The sequence below is a fragment of the Narcine bancroftii genome, chromosome 7 (assembly GCF_036971445.1).
Source record: "Narcine bancroftii isolate sNarBan1 chromosome 7, sNarBan1.hap1, whole genome shotgun sequence".
NCBI lineage: Eukaryota > Metazoa > Chordata > Chondrichthyes > Torpediniformes > Narcinidae > Narcine > Narcine bancroftii.
The window spans coordinates 200,894,816-200,916,700 of NC_091475.1; the positions used below are offsets into that span (position 1 = coordinate 200,894,816).

Consider the following 21,885-nt stretch of genomic DNA (forward strand, 5'->3'; position numbering starts at 1 on the left):
TTGTGGTAAGCACGTGGTGACGTTGCTCCCGGTCTCGTGGAGCCCGGATCAGGAGGGATACGAAAGGAGGAATAAGCAGTCTTTTGCTGACTAAGCCTGTGTGGATGTATTCATTTAGTAGCCCTACCAGAGTATTCACTACAGCGTAGCCCATTTTGGCAGCTGTGAAATACAGAATGAGTCTAAAACAAATCTCTGGAGTGGAAGTGAAATCCCTTTCTTTTGATTCATTGGTAGCGTGAATCCTGACCCCAATCTAAATGCAGTTAACTGCAGTATATACAAACCATTATCAAGCTTTATCAGTGTATGAAGAAGGACAGACCAGTAGTACTTACATCCACAGTGATGAAGTTTTTGAATGACTGGTATTGGGGGTAATCAGCTCCTGTCTGAGTGGTGACATGAATCCATTCCAATTTGCCTGTTATAGCAAAAAGTCTACAGTAGGTGCCATCTCAGTGGCCCTGGCATCTCACAAAGCCCTGGAACATCTGGAGAGCAAAAATGCATTCATCGGATGCTCTTTATCAATGACACAGTTCGGTATTTAACACTGTCATCCCTTCAAACACCAAGACCATAGATTCAACACCCAACTATGTCATTGGATCATGGATTTCCTCACCTTCAGACCACAATCAGTGAGGATTGGTAAGAACATCTTCTCCACAATCTCCATCAGTAAGGGCGCACCACAGAGCTGTGTTCTTAGTCCCCTGTCTACTCACTTTACACCATTGACTGTATGGATCGGTATTATGATAATACCATCTACAAATTTGCAGACGATACCATGGGTATAAATAAATGTTATGAGTCAGCCTACAGGAGGGAGATTGAAAACTTGGCTGAATGATGCACCAACAAGAACCTCGCACTCAGTGTCACCAAAACCAAGGAGCTGATTGTTGACTTCAAGAAGGGAAACCTAGATGTGAATGACTCAGTGATCAGTGTGGGAATCAGAGATGGAGAGGGTGAGCAAATTTAAGTTGTTTCGGAGTTACTACTTCGGAGGATCTTTCCTAGACTGAACACACTGATGGCATCGTGAAGACAGCACATCAGCGCCTCTACTTCCTCAGGAGTTTGCGGAGGTTTGATATGACATCAGAAACCCTGGCAAATTTTTACAGCTACGTGGTGGAAAGTTGCTAATTGGCTGTATCATGGTCTGGTATAGAAATACCAATACCCCTGAGTGTAAAGCCCTTCAAAACATCACAGGCAAAACCCTCCCCACTTCCGAGAACATCTACAGTGATTGCTGCTGTTGGAGGGCAGCACTAATGATCAAGACATAGCACATGCTCTGTTCTCACTGTCACCATGTGGAAAGAGGTCTAGGTGCCACAAGACTCGAACCACCTGGTTCAGAAACAGCTGCTACCCCTCCACCATCAGACTCCTCAATGAAAAACTCAATCTGGGAGTCATTTAAGGACCCTTACTTCAGCACTTTATTGGTTTTGAAATTCTCTCTATATTGCAGAGTCAGTTTGTTTATATTAATTATTGGTTTACAGTTTTTATTTGTTTACATGTGTACAGTTTTAATTTGCACTACCAGTAAGTGCTGTGCCCGGAGGAAAAAGAAACTCAGGATTGTGCATGATGTCATGTATGTACTCTGACAATAATCTGAGATCAGAGAAGGTTTAACTTAAGTGGTTTTTGGTGTATCTTAAATTACAGAGAAAATGGCCTAAGTTTGTGGTTTTATAAATCTTGAGGCCGATTCGAGCTTGAGCCCAGGTGAGCCTTGGAAAGTTGCAGATTTTCCTCACTGTTTTACAATGTGGGAGATGCCGACGATGCCTGTCTTTTTTGAGCTGCCTCAGGAGGAGCCTCTGCATTAGTGATAGGTCAAGGTGTCATCTGGCATGGATGGGACCTTGCAGACAGTAATGTTCCCCTATACCTGATGCCCTTGTTTTTCTCCATGTCTAAGGATGGGAGGAGGTGCTGACGTAACATGAGAAGACAATTGTAACCTCATTGTGCAGTTGACGGAGGATGCGTATGTTCAAGGGTGGTGGAGGAGGTTCAGCCAGGTGGGTTGCCCTATCCTGGATGATGTTGATCCTTTAGTGTCCTTGAACAATGCTTGTTCATGTAAGGGATATGTTCCTCCATCATTACCCCTTGTAAAATTATGGGGTCTTTGGAGTGAAGCACAAAAGGCTCCAGATGCTCTAGTTAAAGCACAGAAATGCTTGAAGACTTCAGCCATGCTCACAGTGGCCATAGGATGTAAAGTTATATAACCAACATTTCAAGCCGGAGCCCTTCTTCAAGGTATAAGCAATAAAACAGGCAGTGGTCAGAATTAAAGACCAGGGAGAGAAGGGGAGGGGAAGGAGTCCAAACCAAAGGGACAAAAGGAGTTAATTGGATATGATCAGAAGAAAGTTGAGAATTGATTTTGGCCCTGTGAAAGGACAGGGGAAAGAAGATGGGAGGAAGAGTTTAAGGAAACCCGGTAAATCCAAGTCATCCAATTGGAGGGAGCCCAGACAGAGGTTGACGTGCTGTTCCTTCAATTTGCAGCTGGTCTCAGTCTGACAGTGCATGAGTCCATGGGGAGCTGAAATTGGTGGCCACAGGGAGATCCAACTCATTGCGGTAGACAGAGCCGAAGTGCTCAACTAATCGATCTCCTGGTCCGTGCCTTGTCTTTCCAAGGTAGAGGAGACCACATCGGGAGCACTGGATAGAGTAGATGACCTCTGCAGATTCACAAGTGAAGTGTTGCTTCACTAGGGAGGACTATCTGGGGTCCTGAATGGTGGCGAGGGAGAAGGTGTGAGCAAGGGAGGAGTGGATGAGGGAGTCACAGAGGGGATGGTCCCTGCAGAAAGCGGAGAGGGGACTGTGCTCAGGATGCAAGGGAGGTTTAAAAAGTCTCTTGAAAGAATCAAAAACAGATTATGTGAAGAAACTATTTCCATATTACCACAAACTACACCTCAGGGGACTTCCCATTATGAAAGCCAGTACTTTCTCTGGAAGTTCTAAATATTTCATGGTGGTGAGATCACTTTGCCAAAATAAAGGGAATCCCCTTATTGCAGATATAATGCTAAGGGTGACTGCATTTAGCTGCAGAACTTAGTTACAGAGATATATGTTTGATTTGTAGTCAAGAGTGCATTATTATGGAGTTTATGTCATTCATTGATATTCCAGGGATAAGATTCTACAGTGACAACCATAGAATAGGTCACTCATTACATGAACACCAAGGAAATTGGTGATCTCCACTCTCTCTATTAGAGAGTTATTGATGTATAGTGGTCATTCCTGGTCCTCCTGAATTCCACAATCATCTCCTTCGTCTTGTCCACATTGAGACTCATGCAGTACCTCTTCTCTGTAGTGAGACACATTATTGTTGCTGATGAGGCTAACTACTGTTGAGTCATCTGCAAATTTGATGACACTTGTTGGGGCTGGATCTGGCCATGCAGTTATGGGTCAGTGGCATGAACAAGAGAGGGCTGAGCACATAGCCCGAGTTCAGCGTAACCGTGTTCGATGTTCTGCTACTTGCCCAGACAGACTGTGGTCTTTCTGTTAAGATATTCATAATGCAGTTACAAAGAGGAGGGTTAAGTCCCAGTGAGGACAGCTTCTGCACCTTCCCCTAAGGAATGATCTCCAAGCTGAAATCAATGAACAGCAGACTAACATGAGGCATCATTCTTCATGTGGGTCAGGTCTGGCAGTAAATGTATACAAAAAAGGAATGTAAACAAACTGACTGTTCAAATACAGAAAATAAATACATGATTCTCCTAGAGCATAGAAGAATAAGGATAAATTTGACAGGAATTTAAAATTATGGGCTGTATAGACAGAGTAAATGTAGATGGGCATTTTTTTTTCCCCACTGAGAGTAGGTGAGATACAAACCAGATGATATAGGTTAAGGGTGAAAGGAGAAAAGGTTTAGAGGGAATATTAGGGGAACTTCATCACACAGTGAGTGATGGGAATGTGGAAGTGGTGAAGTGCTCAATTTTATCAGTTAAGAAGAATTTGGACTTGTACATGGATGGGAGAGGTATGAAGGACAATGGACTGGGTGCAGGTCAATGGGACTGGGCATAAAAATAATTTTGCATAGGCAAGAAGGGCTGAAGGGCCTTTTTCTGTGTTGCAATGTTGTATGGCTCAATAAGTCTGCATTGAACTAAGATCTGTTAACGTTGGTTATTCTGTGTGATTAAAGCATGGTACTGGACTTGATGCTATGAATATTCCTTCCCCCCCCCCCAACTGCCATTTTAATCACCTACAACTCACATGTCCACTAAACAAGCTCTAGACCCACTGATCCTCCCAGGATCTGACATCCCACACTGTTCCAATCTCTCTGCCTGATATTTCAGCCCACTGGACCTCCAGTGATCCATGAGAAGATCCTGATGCTTACATTCAAATATTCCTCTCATCCACCTATGACCTTTACATAAGTGATCTGAACCCCGCAGTGCTAACCATCCCCCTGAACCAGGGAGGAGTCACAGGGTATGAGTCATCACTGGGCGGGCCAGTTCCATATACACAGTAGCCAACGATAACTATATACAAAGTAGGAAATGTATCGCCACACAGTTAAACCACCAGTACATTTCTGGAATGTGGAAAATAACAGCAACGCCCAGGAGTCACCGAGAGAATGTCCAGTCTCCACGTAGACTCAGTGTGCTGCCCACTTATTATTTCTTTTGGCTAATGTTTGAAATTTTTTTTGGTTGCAGGTAATCAGACTGCCAAGATTCACAATCTGTCCTGTTTGTTTTATAACAATAACCATGTTAACTGCACCTGGGAGAATGATGAAACAGCACCATCAGATACACAGTACACTTTGTTATATAGGTAAGCCAAACCTTTAGTAGGTACCTATTATTAGTCTGTGGTGAAATTCTTTCAACATTGCTTTGCCAACTCCAATCCTCAATAAATCATTTCACTGCTAAGCCAGAAGATCATGGTTTTTTTTTTGGAAAATTTTCTGTGCTTGATTCCAGGCTACCTGATCCTTCATTATTTTTGCTGTTTGGTCATGCCCTTCTTCAAATGCCTGGGCGTCAGCATCTCCTGGAGCCTCTGCGTCGAGGCAATAATGAAGAGGGCTCTTCAGCGGCTTTGCGAGAAGTTTGAGGAGATTTGGTACGTCACCGAAGACTCTCAAAAACATCTACACATGCACCATGGAGAGCATTCTGGCTGGTTGCATCACTGTGTTCCTTTTCACACTGGCAACCCACCTAGGAAGCGGATAAACATAGCGGGCATGCTGTACCCGATGTAATGGAGGATAATTATTTGGGAGAATTTGGTAAGATTAGTAGGTTACAGACATACATTTTAAAACAGATCTTATTTGAAAGACTGAAGAATTCATATTCAGTAACATTGCAGGATCTTTGGAGACTTTTATGCGCATTTCACAAGTAGGTGCTAATTGAAATGATGTCATGAAATGAATAGACCACTGTTTGGAATTGGAGACAGGCTGGATGGTTGGATAACTGCAAGGCTTCTGACCTTTCTGCAAAGTGCTCACAGAAAGGTCACTCCTGGGTTTTGTTTATCGAAGACAACAGCTTGACCAAGGGAGGAGAACTCCTGTGGTTTGTTGAAGAAGATGGGGGGGGTTTTGCAAGTGAGGAGTCACATGGGCTTCCTGGCAGTTTGCAGTCGGAGAGAGAGAGAGAGAGAAAGAGAGAGAGAGAGGTGAGACCAATCTCAATAAGCTCTCTCAGCTTCTGACACTGAAAGCAGCTGAACAGGGCAAGCCAGGAAGAGCTGCTTGGAAACAGAAAGTTCCAGAGCAGTGGATGGCTGGAAGTGCGATCTGTTTGATGTTTCTCTTGGAATAAGGGGAACAGAAAGGAACTCTGTTGTAGTGTGAAGAAAGAGGTTACCATCTGGAAAACCCAGATGGGGCAAGTTTCATCAGCGAGACATTGGTGGTACCTCAGTTGTGGAAATCCTGGAACAACAAATCTCTCTCTGCAAACCCTACAAGAACCTCACTGAGCGGTAAACATTTACCTTTCGAGCACCAAAGCCCGGTGAACTTTACACATGTTAAATTCTGTGCACAGTATAAGAATTGCCTGCACCCAGAGAACTTGGAAGAAGAAGAAGTGAGATTGAACTGTGAAGCAAAGAACTTTTATTAAATTTACACTCACATTACATACACGTGTGCTTAGAATTAAAAGGGGGTTAAGTTGGGTTAAGTAAGTCAATAGAGATAAGTTAAAGTTTGATTCTGTTTTCATGTTTAAAGATAATTAAAAACAACTTTTATTTAAGTAAATATTTGTCTTGGTGAATGTCTATGGCTGTTGGGTTTTGAGGTCCTTTGGGCTCGTAACAGCGGTAAGCCATTCACACTGGGCCATGATTTACCTGCTTCATCTGCATCTCTTGGATCTAAGGGGGGCCCCGCCATCAGCTGTGATGTCATACTACAGACACGCAGGGCAGTGAAATTGTCGCGGGGATAAAGCCCATGCGCACTCAATGTAATAAAAGCTGTGGGAATATCTTCCGCAGTCGGCTTCAGATTGTTCAAACCCACAGACCAGCTTGTCCTTATTCCCTAAACGATAGAGTAAAACAACTATTTACATAGCATTGCATTGTATTAGATATTATAAGTAATCTTGAGATGATTTAAAGCACAGGTACACGCTGACAGCTCCGCCGGCTGCCCTGTGACGGCTCCACCAGCCGCCCTGTGAAATATTACTGTGCAGTTATATTTCAAAGGACGACCGGTGGAGCTGTAAAGGATACCTGGGCTTTAAATCATCTCAAGGTTACGTCTAATAGTAGCAAACTGATGTACGCACGCAGGAACTAACATCACTAATGTTACCTGGTCGAACTGGTTGACCATTCACTGTGCCACAGAGTGATGAACAAGTTAGCTCGTCCGGGCTCTGATACTATACCCCCACCCCCACCCCCTGCACCAAGAGTCAGAGCCTGGCTGAATTTTCCTCACCCTGCCCAGTCTGGGACCTTTCACACCACCAGATTACCTGCTACAGACTTGCTAAATTGGCTGGTTCAACCCACTTTATTTCACAGTGTGAAAGGGGCTAGACTGGTATGGAGGAGCCAATGCTCAGGACAAGAAAAAAAGTTCAGAGGGTTGTTAGCTTGGCTTGCGGTATCGCAGGCACCAGTCTTCTCTCCATCAAGGACACGTACAAGAGGCGGTGTCTTAAGAAGGCAGTCTCTACCCTCAAGGTGGCCCCTCCACCCAGGCCATGCCCTCTTTCACTCTGCTACCATAGGAGAAGAGATGCAGAAGCCTGAAGAGGAACACCTCAGGAGCACAGCTTCTTTCTCTCTGCCATCAGATTCCTGAACGATCAATGAACCCGCAGACACTGCCTTCTTTTGACTCTTTATTGCACTATTTTTTATTTTGTGAGGTGGTTTATGTCGACGTTTAAACTATGATTGTAGCTGCAAAACAATGACATGTTCATAACAATAAATTCTGAATCAATCCTTTCCCTTGTGATGTGCCTGGAGTTTAATCTCTCTTCACTCCAACAGCCACATCCAACAATTTGGTTTGTTGTATTCACCCTCATAGCACAGATGCTATTTTTGCTGTGTTTTTTTTTGTCTCCAGGATAAAAGAAGAAGAGATATCCTATTCCACCCACTGTGACAAAATCCAACCAGGCAAAATCAATTGCATGGTCCGTAATTTTATGCTGAACCTATATGATGATGTCAGAGTGTGTGCCGTAGAATCTCATCAACATAAGCTGAATAATTCTAAATGCATTGATATTTTTCCATTAGAATATTGTAAGTCCAACTCTCTACATTCTTATATTGTCTTTTCATTGTACATTTAAGTCATTGCATACACAGCAGGGAAACATGGGATCCATAAGGAATAGGAACAGGAGAAGGGCATTCAGGCCATCGTGCTGGCTCCGCCATTCAATAAGATCATGACTGATCAGATGATAGGCTCAGCCTGCAACTACCTGCCTTGTCTCCATAATCTCCCACTATGAAAAAAAATCTGTCTAATCTTGTCGTAAATTGGTTTACTGAGGTCGCCTTCACTGCTTGAGAATTCCACAGATTCACCACCCTCTGGGAAAAGCTATTCCTCCTCATCTTTGTCCTAAACCTACTACCTTGAATCTTGAGGCTATGCCACCTAGTTCTCACCTCACCTACCAGTGGGGGGAAAAAAAAACACCTCCCTCTATCTTATCTATTCCTTTCATAATTTTATATGTTTTCTACAATATCCCCTCTCAACAGCAGGTGGTTCAGAGCATCATATCTACGTTGATCAGGCAACACCTTTTCATTTTAATCCCATCTTCCAGCACTTGACCCTTTAGTGTCTCGACGACTCAAGAACTCATTGAGCCACCTTTTTAAATGCGGTCAAAGTCTCTGCTTCTATCCCTCTCTCTAGCAATACACTCTCGATACTTGCCACTCTCTGGATGAGAAGGTCTCCCTTGTCCCCTCAAAATCCTACTCCTCCCCCAAAATCTGAACCCTCAAGTTTTAACCACCTCTTATTTATTCAGCAATCCATCCTATCCTCGCATTATTATACACCTCAGCCATATTTCTTCCTAACCTCCTCAGCTCCAGGGTAAACAGACCTTGCCTCTGCCGGTCCTGGTGGCACAAGGGAGATTGCCAAAACGTTCATCTGGAACAGTAAATAACCTGCTGGAGGAATTCAGCGGGGTCGAGCAACATCAGTGGGAGAAAAGAAATGGTTGATGTTACGGCTTGGTGCCCTCTATCAGATTGCTCGTGATTCTCTTCTGCACCCTCTCCAGCGCCAACATAGCCATCACGTCAGTTGAAATGTCAAAACTGCATGTCGCCAACACTGCAACCCCAGCATCTGCAGTCTTTCTGGTTCAACCTTATTCTCCGCATCTCCTTTATACCATTTAATTAATAAAAAAGTAAACATGTCGTGGTTGATAATGGGCGAGCTGCTGGTAATCAAATCCTTCCTGTTTCAGATAAATGTGGCCGTCCAGTTAATATTAGAGTGAATGAAACAGAAGTAACATGGAATCCTCCAACTGGTAAAAATCCTTCAAAACGATTTGATTATCAGATACAGATTATTGATTTGGACACCAACAAAATAAGGGTAAATAAATCAAGATCTTAACAAGGCTCATGGCATGATATATATTTATACATATTTTCAATTTTTTATTTTAAGTTTTAACAGCGCTGAAGAAGACCCATTAAATCCGTGAAGCCCAATTACGCCAAATTAACCTACGCTTTGTATGCTGGGAGGAAACTCGAGCAAGTCACCCATATACGTTCCTTGCGAGCAGCCGCCGGATTTGAACCCTTGTCGCTGGCACTGTAGTAGTGTTGTGCTAACCGTTACGCTAACTGTCCTGCTCCAAGCCCAGTTTGTGCATCATTCAGGTTGGGCAAAACATGAAAACGGATGTGAGGGCATGCTGCAGTGGAATATATCGAAAGGAATGGGATACAAGAGCAGGGATGTGATGTTGAGGCTTTATATGGCACTGGTGAGACCTTGCTTGGAGTGTTGTGAGTAGTTTTGAGGTCCTCATTGAAAAAAAATATGTGCTAAAGTTGGAGAGGGTCCAAAGGAGGTTCACGAGGATGATTCTGAGAATGAAAGGATTATCACATGAGGAGCATTTGCCAGCTCTTGGCTGTAATAATTGGAGTGTAGGAGAATGAGGGGGGAATCTCATTTTGAATGTTGGAAGGTATGGACAGAGTAGATTTAGAAAGGTTGTTTCCCATGGCTGAAGAGTCAAAGACAAGAGAGCACAATTACAGGATTAAAGGGTGTCCACTTAGAACAGAAATGCGCAGGAATTTCTTCAGTCAGAGGGTGGTAAATTTGTGGAATTTGGTTGTGGAGGCCAGGTCATTGGGTGTATTTAACAGAGACTTATAGGTTCTTGATCAGCCAGAGCAGGAAAGGTTATGAGAAGAAGGCCAAGGCAGTGGGGCTGAAAATGGATCAGCTCGTGATTAAATGGTGGGACAGACTTGATGGGGTGAATAGCCTATTTCTGCTCTTGTGTGTTATAGTTTTATATGTATCCCATAGTGGGTTATTGTTAGATTGAGCACATGATTGGCAAATTAAATTTAATGTGGACAATTCTGAGGTGATGCAGTTCAGAGAGAGCAATCAAAAGGTGCCCTCGAGACTGCAGATGCAGGAACCTGGAGCAAGAAGTCTGCTGCAGGAACTCATCAGGTTGTGCAGCATCAGTGGGGGGGGGGGGGGGGGGGGGAGGGGAGAATGGGTGACCTTTTGAGTCAGAACCCTCATCAGTCTTGATGAAGAGCTCTGACCCGAAACATAACCTGGCCTTATTCCCACACTCAACCTTCTGAGTTCCTCTAGCAAATTGGGTTTTTTCTCAGTCAAAGTGCAGACCATTTTCTAAATGGAAAGTGTTGAAATGAATGTGGTATAGATGGATCTAAATATTCCTACCCATGATTCACAAAGAATTGAACAGGAGAGTGCAGCTGGTATTAAGAAGCAAATGGTATCTCAGCCTTTATTTCAAAGGGGGATGGACAGAGTAAATGTAGGTAGGCTTTTTCCACTGAGGGTAGGTGCGATACAAACCAGAGGGCACGGGGTAAGGGCAAAGGGGAAACTTCTTCACTTAGAGAGATGGGAGTGTGGAATGAGCTGCCAGCTGAAGTGGTAAATGCAGGCTCAATTTTAATACTTAAGAAGAATTTGGGCAGGTACATGGCTATGGACTGGGTGCTGGTCAGTGGGGTTAGGCAGGAAAATGGTTTGGCACTGACGTTTCTGTGCTCTAATGTTCTATGGTTCTAATATTGTGTTCGAACCTAGAATCAGAGAAGTATTGTTTCAATTGTACAGAGCTCTGGAGATGTCGTGCACAGTTTTGGCTGTTTATATTAGAAAGTATATACAGATATTGGAGGTTGCCAAGAACCATTCATTAGATTAATTCCCGAAATGAGAGGATTGTCCTATTAAGAATGGGTAAATGTCAGTTGCACATTTTTTCGTTGAGAAGCTCCCTCTCATGTTATGACCCCTTGTTCCAATCTCACTTACCCTCAATGGGAAGAGCCTATTCACATCTACTCTGTCTATCCCCCTCATAAATACCTCGATCAAATCTCCCCTCAACCTTCTACGCTCCAATGAATAAAGACCCAGTCTACTCAATCTTTCTTTGTATTCTAGATTCTGCAATCTAGGCAACATTTTAGTAAATCTTCTCTGCACCCTCTCCACTTTATTGATATCCTTCCCATAATTTGGGGTCACAAACTGCACACAATATTCCAAACTTGGCCTTACCAATACCTTGAAGAGTCTCAACATCACCTCCCAGCTCCTATATTCTATGTTTTGATTTATAAAGGCCAGCATACCAAAATCCTTCTTTACCACTCTATCCACATGAGAACCCACTTTCAAAGAGCGATGAACCATTATTCCTAGATCTCTCTGTTGCTCTGCATTCCTCTATTCCCTCCCCTTCACTGCATATGTCCTGTTTTGATTATCAGTATTAAACTCCATCTGCCACCTTTCAGCCCACCCTTCTAAGCCATCCAAATCCCTCTGCAATCTCTGAAAACTATCTTCACTATCCACAACTCCCCCTATTTTTGTATCGTCCACATCTTTACTAACCCAATTTACCACTCCATCATCCAAATCATTAAAGTAAATGACAAAAAACAAGGGACCCAACACCGATCCATGAGGCACACCGCTTGTCACTGGCCTCCATCCTGACAGACAGTTATCCACCATGACTCTCTGGCATCTACCTTCTAGCCACCTTTGAACCCATCTGACTATTTCAACATTAATACCTAGTGCCTGAACCTTCCTTACCAACCTTCCACGTGAAACCTTATCGAAGGCCTTACTGAAATCCACATCTTGGGACATTGGGAGCTAAAGCAACAGTTGAGACCTGATGCAGATCAGCCAAAATCATATTAAGTGACAGAATAAACTTAAAGGGGGGGGGGGGCATGGATGTCCCAGTTTTCTGGTGGTAGATTGTACCTAGAGGGTGGTAGAATCTTGGAGTGGATGGGAAAATGGGGAAAATTAATTGGGATTACTGTAAGTGGAGGTTTAATGGATGGCACAGATTTGGAAGTCCAAAAGCCTGCTTCTGTGCTGTGTGTACTCAAAGACAGAAAACACTTTTCCATTGCCAATAGGACAATTGTGGATCAATTCAAATTTTAAATTGATTTTGTGGAAGTATGGTGCGACTTGGAATTATTTGCCCACTGATGATGTGTTATGAGCCCAATCATTTATTCACCTTGGATCTTTTCTCTCATATTAATCCATGCAGTGGATCACTGCCACTGCAGCTAATTCCAATGATCATTATATCTTTCAGAATGAAACCCTGCAAAAGACAAAATGGGAAATCAAGGATCTTTCAAAAAGCTACTTAGTGCAAGTGAGAGCAAGAATTTCCCATTCCTTTCTTGAAGCGTCTGAAGCATTTTGGAGTGACTGGACTCACCCCATCAAAATAGGTAACAGAAAAATTGCCCAATTAAACGCGGTGAATAAGTTTTCTGATGTTCACATTTGCAAGCTTGGAGAGTTTCAAAAACTTGCAGCCCAGAGGACGGCGATTTGGATCATTATATCGAGGAGGTTACATTGAGATGGATTGTATCAACGGCCAACAATCAGTTGCATGGCGAATAGCCACTGTTGTGTACAGTGCATTCCAGATACCTGCCTCGATCCCATTTGGCACTCCACCCATATGTGGCCTGATCTATGGGGTGGATCCTGTTTGTTTTGAGGATCTGGCAAGACCTTTAAACGAGAGAACTCAAGTATGGTTTTTACATATAACTGTCATTTTCTTTACGTCGGCAATTGTCACACCTACCTTCCGGAGTGGCTGGAATGAGCAGAATACCAAAAATTTGGAACTCATTGCGCATTTACACTAAATATCCGAGTTGCAGTATTGTTGGTTGACAGGGAACGATACTGCGTCGACGTCGACCGCGACGCATAATCTACGTGTGACGGACAGCATTGCGCGTCATCAATAACATTCCATTGTTGTTGACAAACATCGGCAGTTGTGCTTAAATTTCAGGTATTCCATGAAATTCCCTAGGGATCCAGGAAGTAAAATATTGAATATTTTACCTCCAGGATCTTTTTTACGCAGACTGCGTTCTGGAATTTTGGGAACAATTTTCTGGAACGCAGTGGCTGTGCAAGAAAACACAAGGAAATGCAGATGCTGGAATCTTGATTGAACAAAGAGAAGCATGGGTGGGGTGGGGGGGGGGTGGGGTTCTGAACAGGTCACGCATCATCCGTAGAGAGAATGGTCAGTCAACATTTTGGGTCGGGAACATTTAAAAGACTTGCTAACCTCCTATAAGCACATTAAGGAAAGTTTGTTTAAAATATAAAGGAGTCTGTTTGACCTGCTGAGTTTCTCCAGCATTGTGTGATTTTACTTCAATTAAGGTATCGACAGATTTTCAGGATTTACTTCTAAGGAAAATATGTTTATTTTTTTATCTTAATTTTGCAACTCCTTCTCTCTAATGTAAATTAATTTCTGCTTAATCATCTATTCTATTTTAAAATTCTCATTCATAAATTTGATTATTAATGTCTTTCTAGTATTATTCATTTTTGTTATATTTAATGTTTATAAATATTTAGATATTGTTCGTCTGTACAAGTTTAAAATGTGAATTGTTTTTCTGCAAAGAAGGTTACTTCGAATTTACAAAATTCACAGAATTAGTTAAAGGGTTAGCTCACCTGATACTCACTTTGTGTTTCACTTTAAGAGGGATGTCACTAATTTTTTTTTAGAGAGATACAGCAGGGTAACAGGCCCTTCCAGCCCTCAAGCCACACTTCCCAAATACTCCCATGTGGCCATAAGACATAAGAATAGAAATAGGCCATTCAGCCCATCAAGTCTGCCGCACCAATTTATCATGAGCTGATCCATTTCCCCACTCGGCCCCATTTCCCATAATGTTTGATGCCCTGGCCAATCAAGAACCCATCAATCTTTGCCTTCAGTAGCCCAAATGATCTGGCCTCTACAACTGCCTGTGGTAACAAATTCCACAGATTTACCACCTTCTGGCTGAAGAAATTCCTATGCATTTCTGTTCTAAGCGAACACCCCTCAATCCTGAAGTTGGGCCCTCTTGTCCTAGTCTTCCACCATGGGAAACAACCTTTCTACATCTACTCTATTCAATATCTATGACATGTTTCCAGCTCTTGATAGTTGATCATTAAAAACATTGGAAGAGACATTCTTGTAGAAGTACATCCAAGGGTGACTAAGTGTGCCAACCACAAACTTGTCATCACTTCCCCTGCGAGAACAGCTGTCATCATAATCGAGAAATTTCCCCAGGTCAATGAAATATGATTTAATTCAGGTGTCTTTTTCATCCCTGCATTTCCTCATCGTACCTGCCTTTACCTCAAAAAAATAGTTCAGAATTATTTGTCATGTCGTACCCAGTGTCATTCATGTTCATGTGCACCAAAGTTCTTACTTGCTGCAGTCGAATAGGTTTTACACACAAAAAAAATGCAATAGCAGGCATCAATTGAAAGTAAAAGGAGATAAGAAATACAAAAAATAATGAAGAAATAGACACAGTTATCAAAGTTCAAGAAACAAAATGGCATTACATAGAACATAGAACACCACAGGACACAACAGGCCCTTTGGCCCTTGATGTTGTGTTGACCTATATATTCTGACCAAAATGTAAAAAAAAGCTACACCCTTCTGACCTGATAACATATTTTTCTTTCATCCATGCGCCAGTCTAATAGTCTCTTCAATGCCCCTAATGTTTCAGCCTCCACCACCACCCCAGCAAGGCATTACAATGGAACAGACTACGGTTTGGGTCACAAAGGGAAGCTCAAGAACTTGGTAGCCATTGGAAAGACGAGTTCTTCTGCGAGCAGTGTAACAGGGTAAATGCTAAGCCCAACCCAGCTGCGCAAAGTGGATCAAGCACACAGTTATAGCTGTAGTTTCACAGGTTAAAAAGATCACTTAGTGAAGTAAGAGCAGCGTGGCAGCTCTGCTGTGAACTTCATTCAGGGGGTCTGGTGGTTGCAGAAAGGAGACTGACTCGAAGTCTGTGGGTGTACAATTTCTCAGCCTCGAGCCTTCTCTCCACTGGAAGGAGGGAGAAGAGAGTCTGACCTTCACTGCGTTGGCTGGCTTTGCAGGGGGTGACCACGAAGGGGAATGAAGTTTGTGTGACGTTGTGACCTGAATTCACCACATTCTGCAGCTGCTTCTGGCTAAAGTTTGCTAAAAAAATATGCATAATTGCCTCATGAGACAGTTCTTGTATCAGTCAAGCTCATTGTTATGAGGGAAGCATGAAAGTCTGCCGGCACTGAGATGGTTTTAATAACCAAACAGGCCCAAAACATCAGTAATATTATCCTTCGGATGCTACAAAACCAGCTGAGATCCCCCAGCTTTCCTGTGTGTTTTTAATTAAAGCTTAGGCACAGGAGATTGCAAGTGTTGAAACCTGGAGCAACAAATATGAATGGTTCCTGTCTGAAATATTGGGAATCCTTTTCCTCCCAACTGAGTCCCTCCAGCAGATTGTCGTTGAAGCGTACCGTACTGGCACAGTGTTAACATGGCACTTAACTACACCTCATCTTCCATCTGGGCAACCTCCAACTGGATGGCATTAAAAGTACCTTCTCCAGCTTCTGTTAAACCCCCTCCCCCTTAATACCCCCATTACCTCCTCCCCAGCGCTGTCTCTCCCTCTCTCTCTCTCTCTCCTCTGTCTCCTTTCTCAGAGACAACATCAATTTTCACCTCATCAATAGAACACCTTTTGTTGGTTTGTACTCCTCCCCCAGCCAAACTTCAGTCTTTAATTTACACCTTCCTGTTCTTTTCTTTGTCAAAGGGCTCATGCCTGAAATGTTGGTATTATATCTTTACTTCCTATGGATGCTACGAGACCAGCTGGGTTGTTCCAGCATTTCAGTGTGCTTTTACTACAATCACAGCATCTGCAGAATTTTGTGTTTCATTTCTCACCGGTAATTACTCTGAGAGGTCCCTCGGTGTCTGGTATGCTACGGTGTCTCCCCTCAGACACCACATCCTTGTGAACCATGGAGCATGCCAATCGGCTGGTGATGACCTTGCTCTCGAAGATCAGCAGATTTCAGGTGGACCAAAGTATTCACTTCACCTGGACTATCATCCTTCCAACTTAGGCTCTGAAAGGAACAAAAGATCAGTCAGAGTTTTGAAATCATGAATCTGGCTCAAACTGGTCCCCTGATGTTCTTTAATTGCGGTCCAACAACGGCAGAGAAGAACAATAGAACACTGCAGCGCTGTAAACATGCCAATCAGCCCTTCTAGTCTGTGCCAAAACATTATTCCACTATTGTCATTGGCCTGCACCCAGTTCATAACCTTCCAGATATCTCCCATCCATGTATCTATCCAATTTATTCTTAAAACTTAAGATTGAGCCTGCATTTACCATGTCAACTGGCAGCTCGTTCCACACTCTCTGGGTGAAGAAGTTCCCCCTAACATTCCCCTTAAACCTTTCCCCTTTCACCTAAAGCCATGTTATCTGATATTTATCTCTCCTAATCTAAGAGGAAAGAGCCTACTCACATTTACTCTGTCCACACCCCTCATAATTTTGTAAATCTCTATCAAATCTCCCCTCATTCTTCTATGCTCCAAGGTATAAAGTCTGAACCTATTTCATCTTTCCCTGTAACCGTTGCGGTTTTTTTTAATGTCCAAAAATGAGTCATGAAATATGGAGAATTCTTCAGAAAGGTTTACGCCTTTATTTGCAAATAAAAGCTGAGATAAACCAAAGCCTGGATTCTAGAATGCCTGTTGCTATGACACAGTGCTCTTTCCTTATATTATAATCCTGATTGAATCACATTTCTACACCCAATCATTCATAACCTTATATCTTAACAGGACGTCATCCCTTGGCTCACTACAATTATTTTCCACCCATTAATCTAATCATGTTTAGAACCGTGTGTTTCTAGCCACTTTTTGCCTTCTATTCATTACTGTGGCCTTGTGTAGTAAATACATAATGGATTATTACTTTTGTAGCATAGTGTGTGTAAATTGTTACATAGTAATGGATGGTAGCTCATGTGGTTTATTTTCCATATTTTCCCCCCTTTGAGAACCTAAACGGTCTCACATAGAGTGAGAGAAGACAAAGGGCCAAGTGCAAAATGTCAGATTAAACCACAGTCGTTATCCCCAAAATGTATTTCTTATCTGCACTGCCTGCATTCCAAAACCATCTGTTGGTGCCTTATGAAGGTCTTGCCAATCTGTAACCTTATTCAGGCTTCCATTCTGTGTTTTAATTAACTTTAATACTACATTTCTTTTCTTAGCTTTGTCTTTTGGTTGGTAATCTTTAATTAGCTGATTTCACAATTGCATGTAAGTATATGACTCCTCCATGATCTTCCAAATAGTCAGGTTACCCAAGAAAGCAATCCATTCTGTCCTCAGCACCTGTCCAAAACTGTCTAACTGATTATCGATATCTTGCATCACCTCTGAGTTATTGAAGGATTCATCGGTAACCTTTGTGATGCACTTATCCCCTCTAATCGAGGATACCCCACCCTGGGGAGCAAACTGATAATGCTCCTCATACCTGGTTTGTTGGAGAAAAATTCGACCAATTCTCAATTAACAGCCTCCAACCCTGCCCAACGTCATTAAGCCACAGACGAGATTCTTGGCAGCTGATCTTCCAAGGGATGTGGAAGTGAAGACTCCCCATCCGATGTCAGATCCTAGGATAACAGAATTGTTATAGTCCGCACAAATTCCTTTGACACTCCTCGGCAGTGATCTGTCTTTTGACCCTAACGTCCCAATGGAAAACAAGGCAGGGAGGCTGTTTCCTGTAATACATAGGCTTTCTTTTACAGTTAACATGTGGTGGGGTCTCAGTACATTTGTTGGTACCAATATCTGGGATCTCTCTCTCTCTCTCTCTCTCTCTCTCTCTCTCTCTCTCTCTCTCTCTCTCGGGTGATTTTTCCTATCCTTACTTTATGTTTTTCCTATTTGAGCAGCATCCACACAAACCTGAGTTAAATTCAAACATTCCTTTCTTAAACAAGTGCATGAGAAGTGTCCTTCCTTAATCCTTCATTTGTGTTCCCACCAGTGTTCTGCATAAGGCAAACCATCTTTCAATTTTACTATCCAACGTTCCAATTCTGTACCATTAAAACACATGGGGTAATTATTATTTAAGAAATATCCTGACTGTGCTAATTCAGAAGTGATTTTGTTGTAAAAGTGAGTACCCTGGCAACCTCCTCTAGTCATACTATCGATCTGATCAGACAAGTGTGGCCGGATTTCTCTATTCCTTCCTTTATCTTCTTGAAACGACTTAGCTGATTCTTTAGCCGATAGCCCTAACTTCTGACTGGTGCTATAAACATTCATCTTAGCAACATATAAATAAGACACATTTTAAAAAGTATTATCCTGTCACCAAAATTTCCTCTCTTCAGTCACGACTCTGGTATTCAGTTCAAATGTCAAGGTGACAAGGACCGTAATAATAAAGTTCTCATGTTGTAGGTGGGCCTCTCTTTTTTCAATCTGTTATAATAAAAGACTTAATGTCATAGCTGAGCCTTCTTTCTTAAGTCTGTTTGGTGTATCTAGGAGGCTGTCCTTCAAGCTTTACTGCAGTCAGTGTTATTACCAGGATCCGGAATTGTCCTTTCCAGCGAGTTCCAAATTTATTCCGATCCAGTTCTTTACCAGCAGGTTTGACATTAGGCTATTCACCTCTTTGATCTGTTAGATTACCCTCCTTTCAGTTGGCTTGTTGTACCTGTGAACACATCTCTAAAAAGTTGTAGTTAGATGATTCAAATATTTGTTATGTCCTCACCTAATGATAATAAATCCATCCCTACTGCATTTGCGGTCTTTGCTGCCCAAGATGTCTGTATTGGCTGTCCGTGGACCATCTCTGCAGCAGATAGCCCTGACTTAGCCTGCAGTATCATCTACATTTAAAACAATGCTAGGGGTAGCACTTTTTTAGCCAATTCTAGCCCAGTTTCCACAGTCAATTTGGCCAGTTTAGTTTTGTTTCATTTGTACATTCCACTATTCCTGCTGCCTGGGGTTAATGGGAGTAGTGGAACCACAGTAATCTCCAATTCCTTCACCCAATTCAACTCAGTTTCTGCTGACAACTTAGTCAATTTATTCTTTAAGGACCCAGGAAAATCAATAATAACAAAACAATATTTATAGTTACATGCTTAATTCTATAAAATCAATCCATATACACTCAAATGGTCAGCATTCAATTTCTTTACCAGGATTATTTTGTAGTCAGATAATACATTCCTTCCTTTGGAAGGTCCTACTTTCTTAGATTAATGATGTGCCCCTCCTATGCCCCTCCTCCTTAGTCAATCTACATTATTGCATATATATAATTAAGTTGTACAAGTAAAAGAAATTGCATTTGGTACAGAAATTGTCCAGCAGGGGTAGTTCATAATTTGATTTCTGGCACACCCTCTACTGTTTAATGAAATGGTAGGAGTGTCCCCCTGAACTTGTGCTTCATCCCTATATCAGGAAAGACTTCTATTCAAGCAGTTTATCATTTTCTGAATAAACGGTGAAGAGACAGTTTATGACAGCAGCTTTTGCAGTAACATCAACGTAAACACTCCCAGTGGGTAAAAAGTTCTGGTATGGGCATAAGTATTCCTTTCCCTATCATGTTGGCTTTAACAAGGGCAAACAATTCAAATTCCCGAGAAAACTGGATGAGAGAAGGCAGCCGTCTTCATTACTTCATTTCAAGGCAGTTTTAAAAAGGCCATCGAGTTAACAGTAATACACTCATAGAAGGTCAGATGAATTCACTAAGGGAAAGTGTGAAACAGACTACATAATGGCTCAAAAATGCTCGAGTAACCTATTGGATTAGACGTCTGGAGAATTGCCCCTAAATGTTGGATATATTTTACTCTGGGTTTCAAAGGCACCTCAGCTCTCTCTCTTTAATACTTGACCCGCAGGTCATCACCATTCTTCTTTTTTTTTAAAAAACTTTATTTAAAATTTTATGACATGAATAAAATAAAAATTACATTTAAAGAAATAATAAAAAATAAGATAATAAAAATTAGAATACTACATCTTTAAACTACACAAATTAACCCCCCCCCAATAATTATAACACAACATTAATCGTCTAATTTAAAATTAGTCCAACCCTCCCCCCCAAAATAAAGAGTGAAGAATTAATTAACAATGTTGTAAATAAAATAGAAAAAACCCCACTTACAAAAAAAAGGATAAAACTTAACAACAAAAAAACATTACTAGCAACAAAAAAAATCAATACTAAAATAATACCCTTAAACATATATTTAATTCAAACATAATACATGTATTTAACAAATGAAATCCACTTTAAAACTAAGTTCAAATATTAAAATCATATATCAACCACATATCTGTCATACAAAAAATCATAATTAATAATACATAAATACAGAATTTCCATTAATACCAAGTTTCCTTTATAATTCATCGAGAGAAAAAAAACATCCCTTAGAAAAACAATCAGATAAACTTTTTATTCCCTTCCCCTCCCCTTATATAAAAAAAGAAAAAAAAAGAAAAAAGTTCAAACTCTTATAAAATTCTCCATATTCTTCATTTATAACATCTTCAAAATTCTCTATCGAAATTAACTTAATTTTATTAAACTCTTCTCCCTCAATGTATTTGTACTTAATTTTCTTCTTTTTCTTCTTATCACCTTTCCCCTCATCTTCCTCTTCATCTAATTCAACATCCTCAATTTTTGACTTATTATCTTCTGTGACATCGTCCTCTTAAAAAGAAAGAAAAAAGAAACCCCCCCCAAAAAAAGAGAAAAAAAACACCCTCCTAATTCCCTCTCAATTACAATCAGAAAACAAAAAGAGTTAAAAAAAATTATTTATTTAAAAAATAATTTAAAAAAAACCTTCACTTCTTAACCCGAAAATTAAAAAGAAAAAAAACCAGGTCGGAGGTCACAACTACCTCCTCCTGTTTAAACCGCCCAAAGCGGTAACTCCCCCAAAATATTGGGTGTGAGATAACTCACAGGTAGCTGATGACTTCTGGAAACTAGTGCCCACCCAGTTCCCTCTCCCAACTCCCATTTCATTAAACTATCATCATTATTTAAACTATTTAAACTCTTCTCAAAAAAAAAGATTTATTTTTTTTAATTAACGTTACCACTTTGGTCACCATTGCTTCCATTTCTCTTAAAAATCTGGATCCCACCTTACATTTCTACTCTCTTTAGAGACCTTGAAGGACTACATCGTTCCTGAAACTGCATGATTGGTAGAGACTGAGCAAAGTCCATAACCTCTTTAGGATTGTCAAAGAACTTTGGCTTATTTCCATCCTGAAAAATCTTCAGTACCGCAAGATACCTGAATGTTGCCTTATGTCCTTTTTTCCACAACCATTCTTTCACAGAATTAAATTCGCATCATTGAAACATAATTTCTTGACTCAAATCTTGATAGAAGAAAACAGGATTATTCTGAACCATCAAAGGAGATCTATTTTGCTGGGCATTTCTAATAGCCGTACATAAAATTGTCTCTCTGTCACAATAGTTTAAACAATGGATCAAAACAGATCTTGGATTCTGTCC

General features: G+C 41.4%; 1 protein-coding gene across 2 annotated transcripts in view; it reads left to right on the top strand.

Annotated features, from left to right (window-relative positions):
• The window catches only part of LOC138739607 (interleukin-5 receptor subunit alpha-like), a 54,678-nt gene that overhangs the window by 18,815 nt on the left and 13,978 nt on the right, over positions 1–21,885 (top strand). The window contains exons 1-5 of one of the 2 annotated variants that reach the window (XM_069891978.1): positions 3,579–3,713; positions 4,770–4,890; positions 7,679–7,860; positions 9,063–9,196; positions 12,477–12,618. In XM_069891978.1, coding sequence (XP_069748079.1) covers positions 3,695–3,713; positions 4,770–4,890; positions 7,679–7,860; positions 9,063–9,196; positions 12,477–12,618 — 598 coding nt within the window. In that variant the 5' untranslated portion in view covers positions 3,579–3,694. Of the gene's footprint in view, positions 1–3,578; positions 3,714–4,769; positions 4,891–7,678; positions 7,861–9,062; positions 9,197–12,476; positions 12,619–21,885 lie in introns of those variants that run through there. The other variant, XM_069891977.1, reaches the window with a different exon arrangement.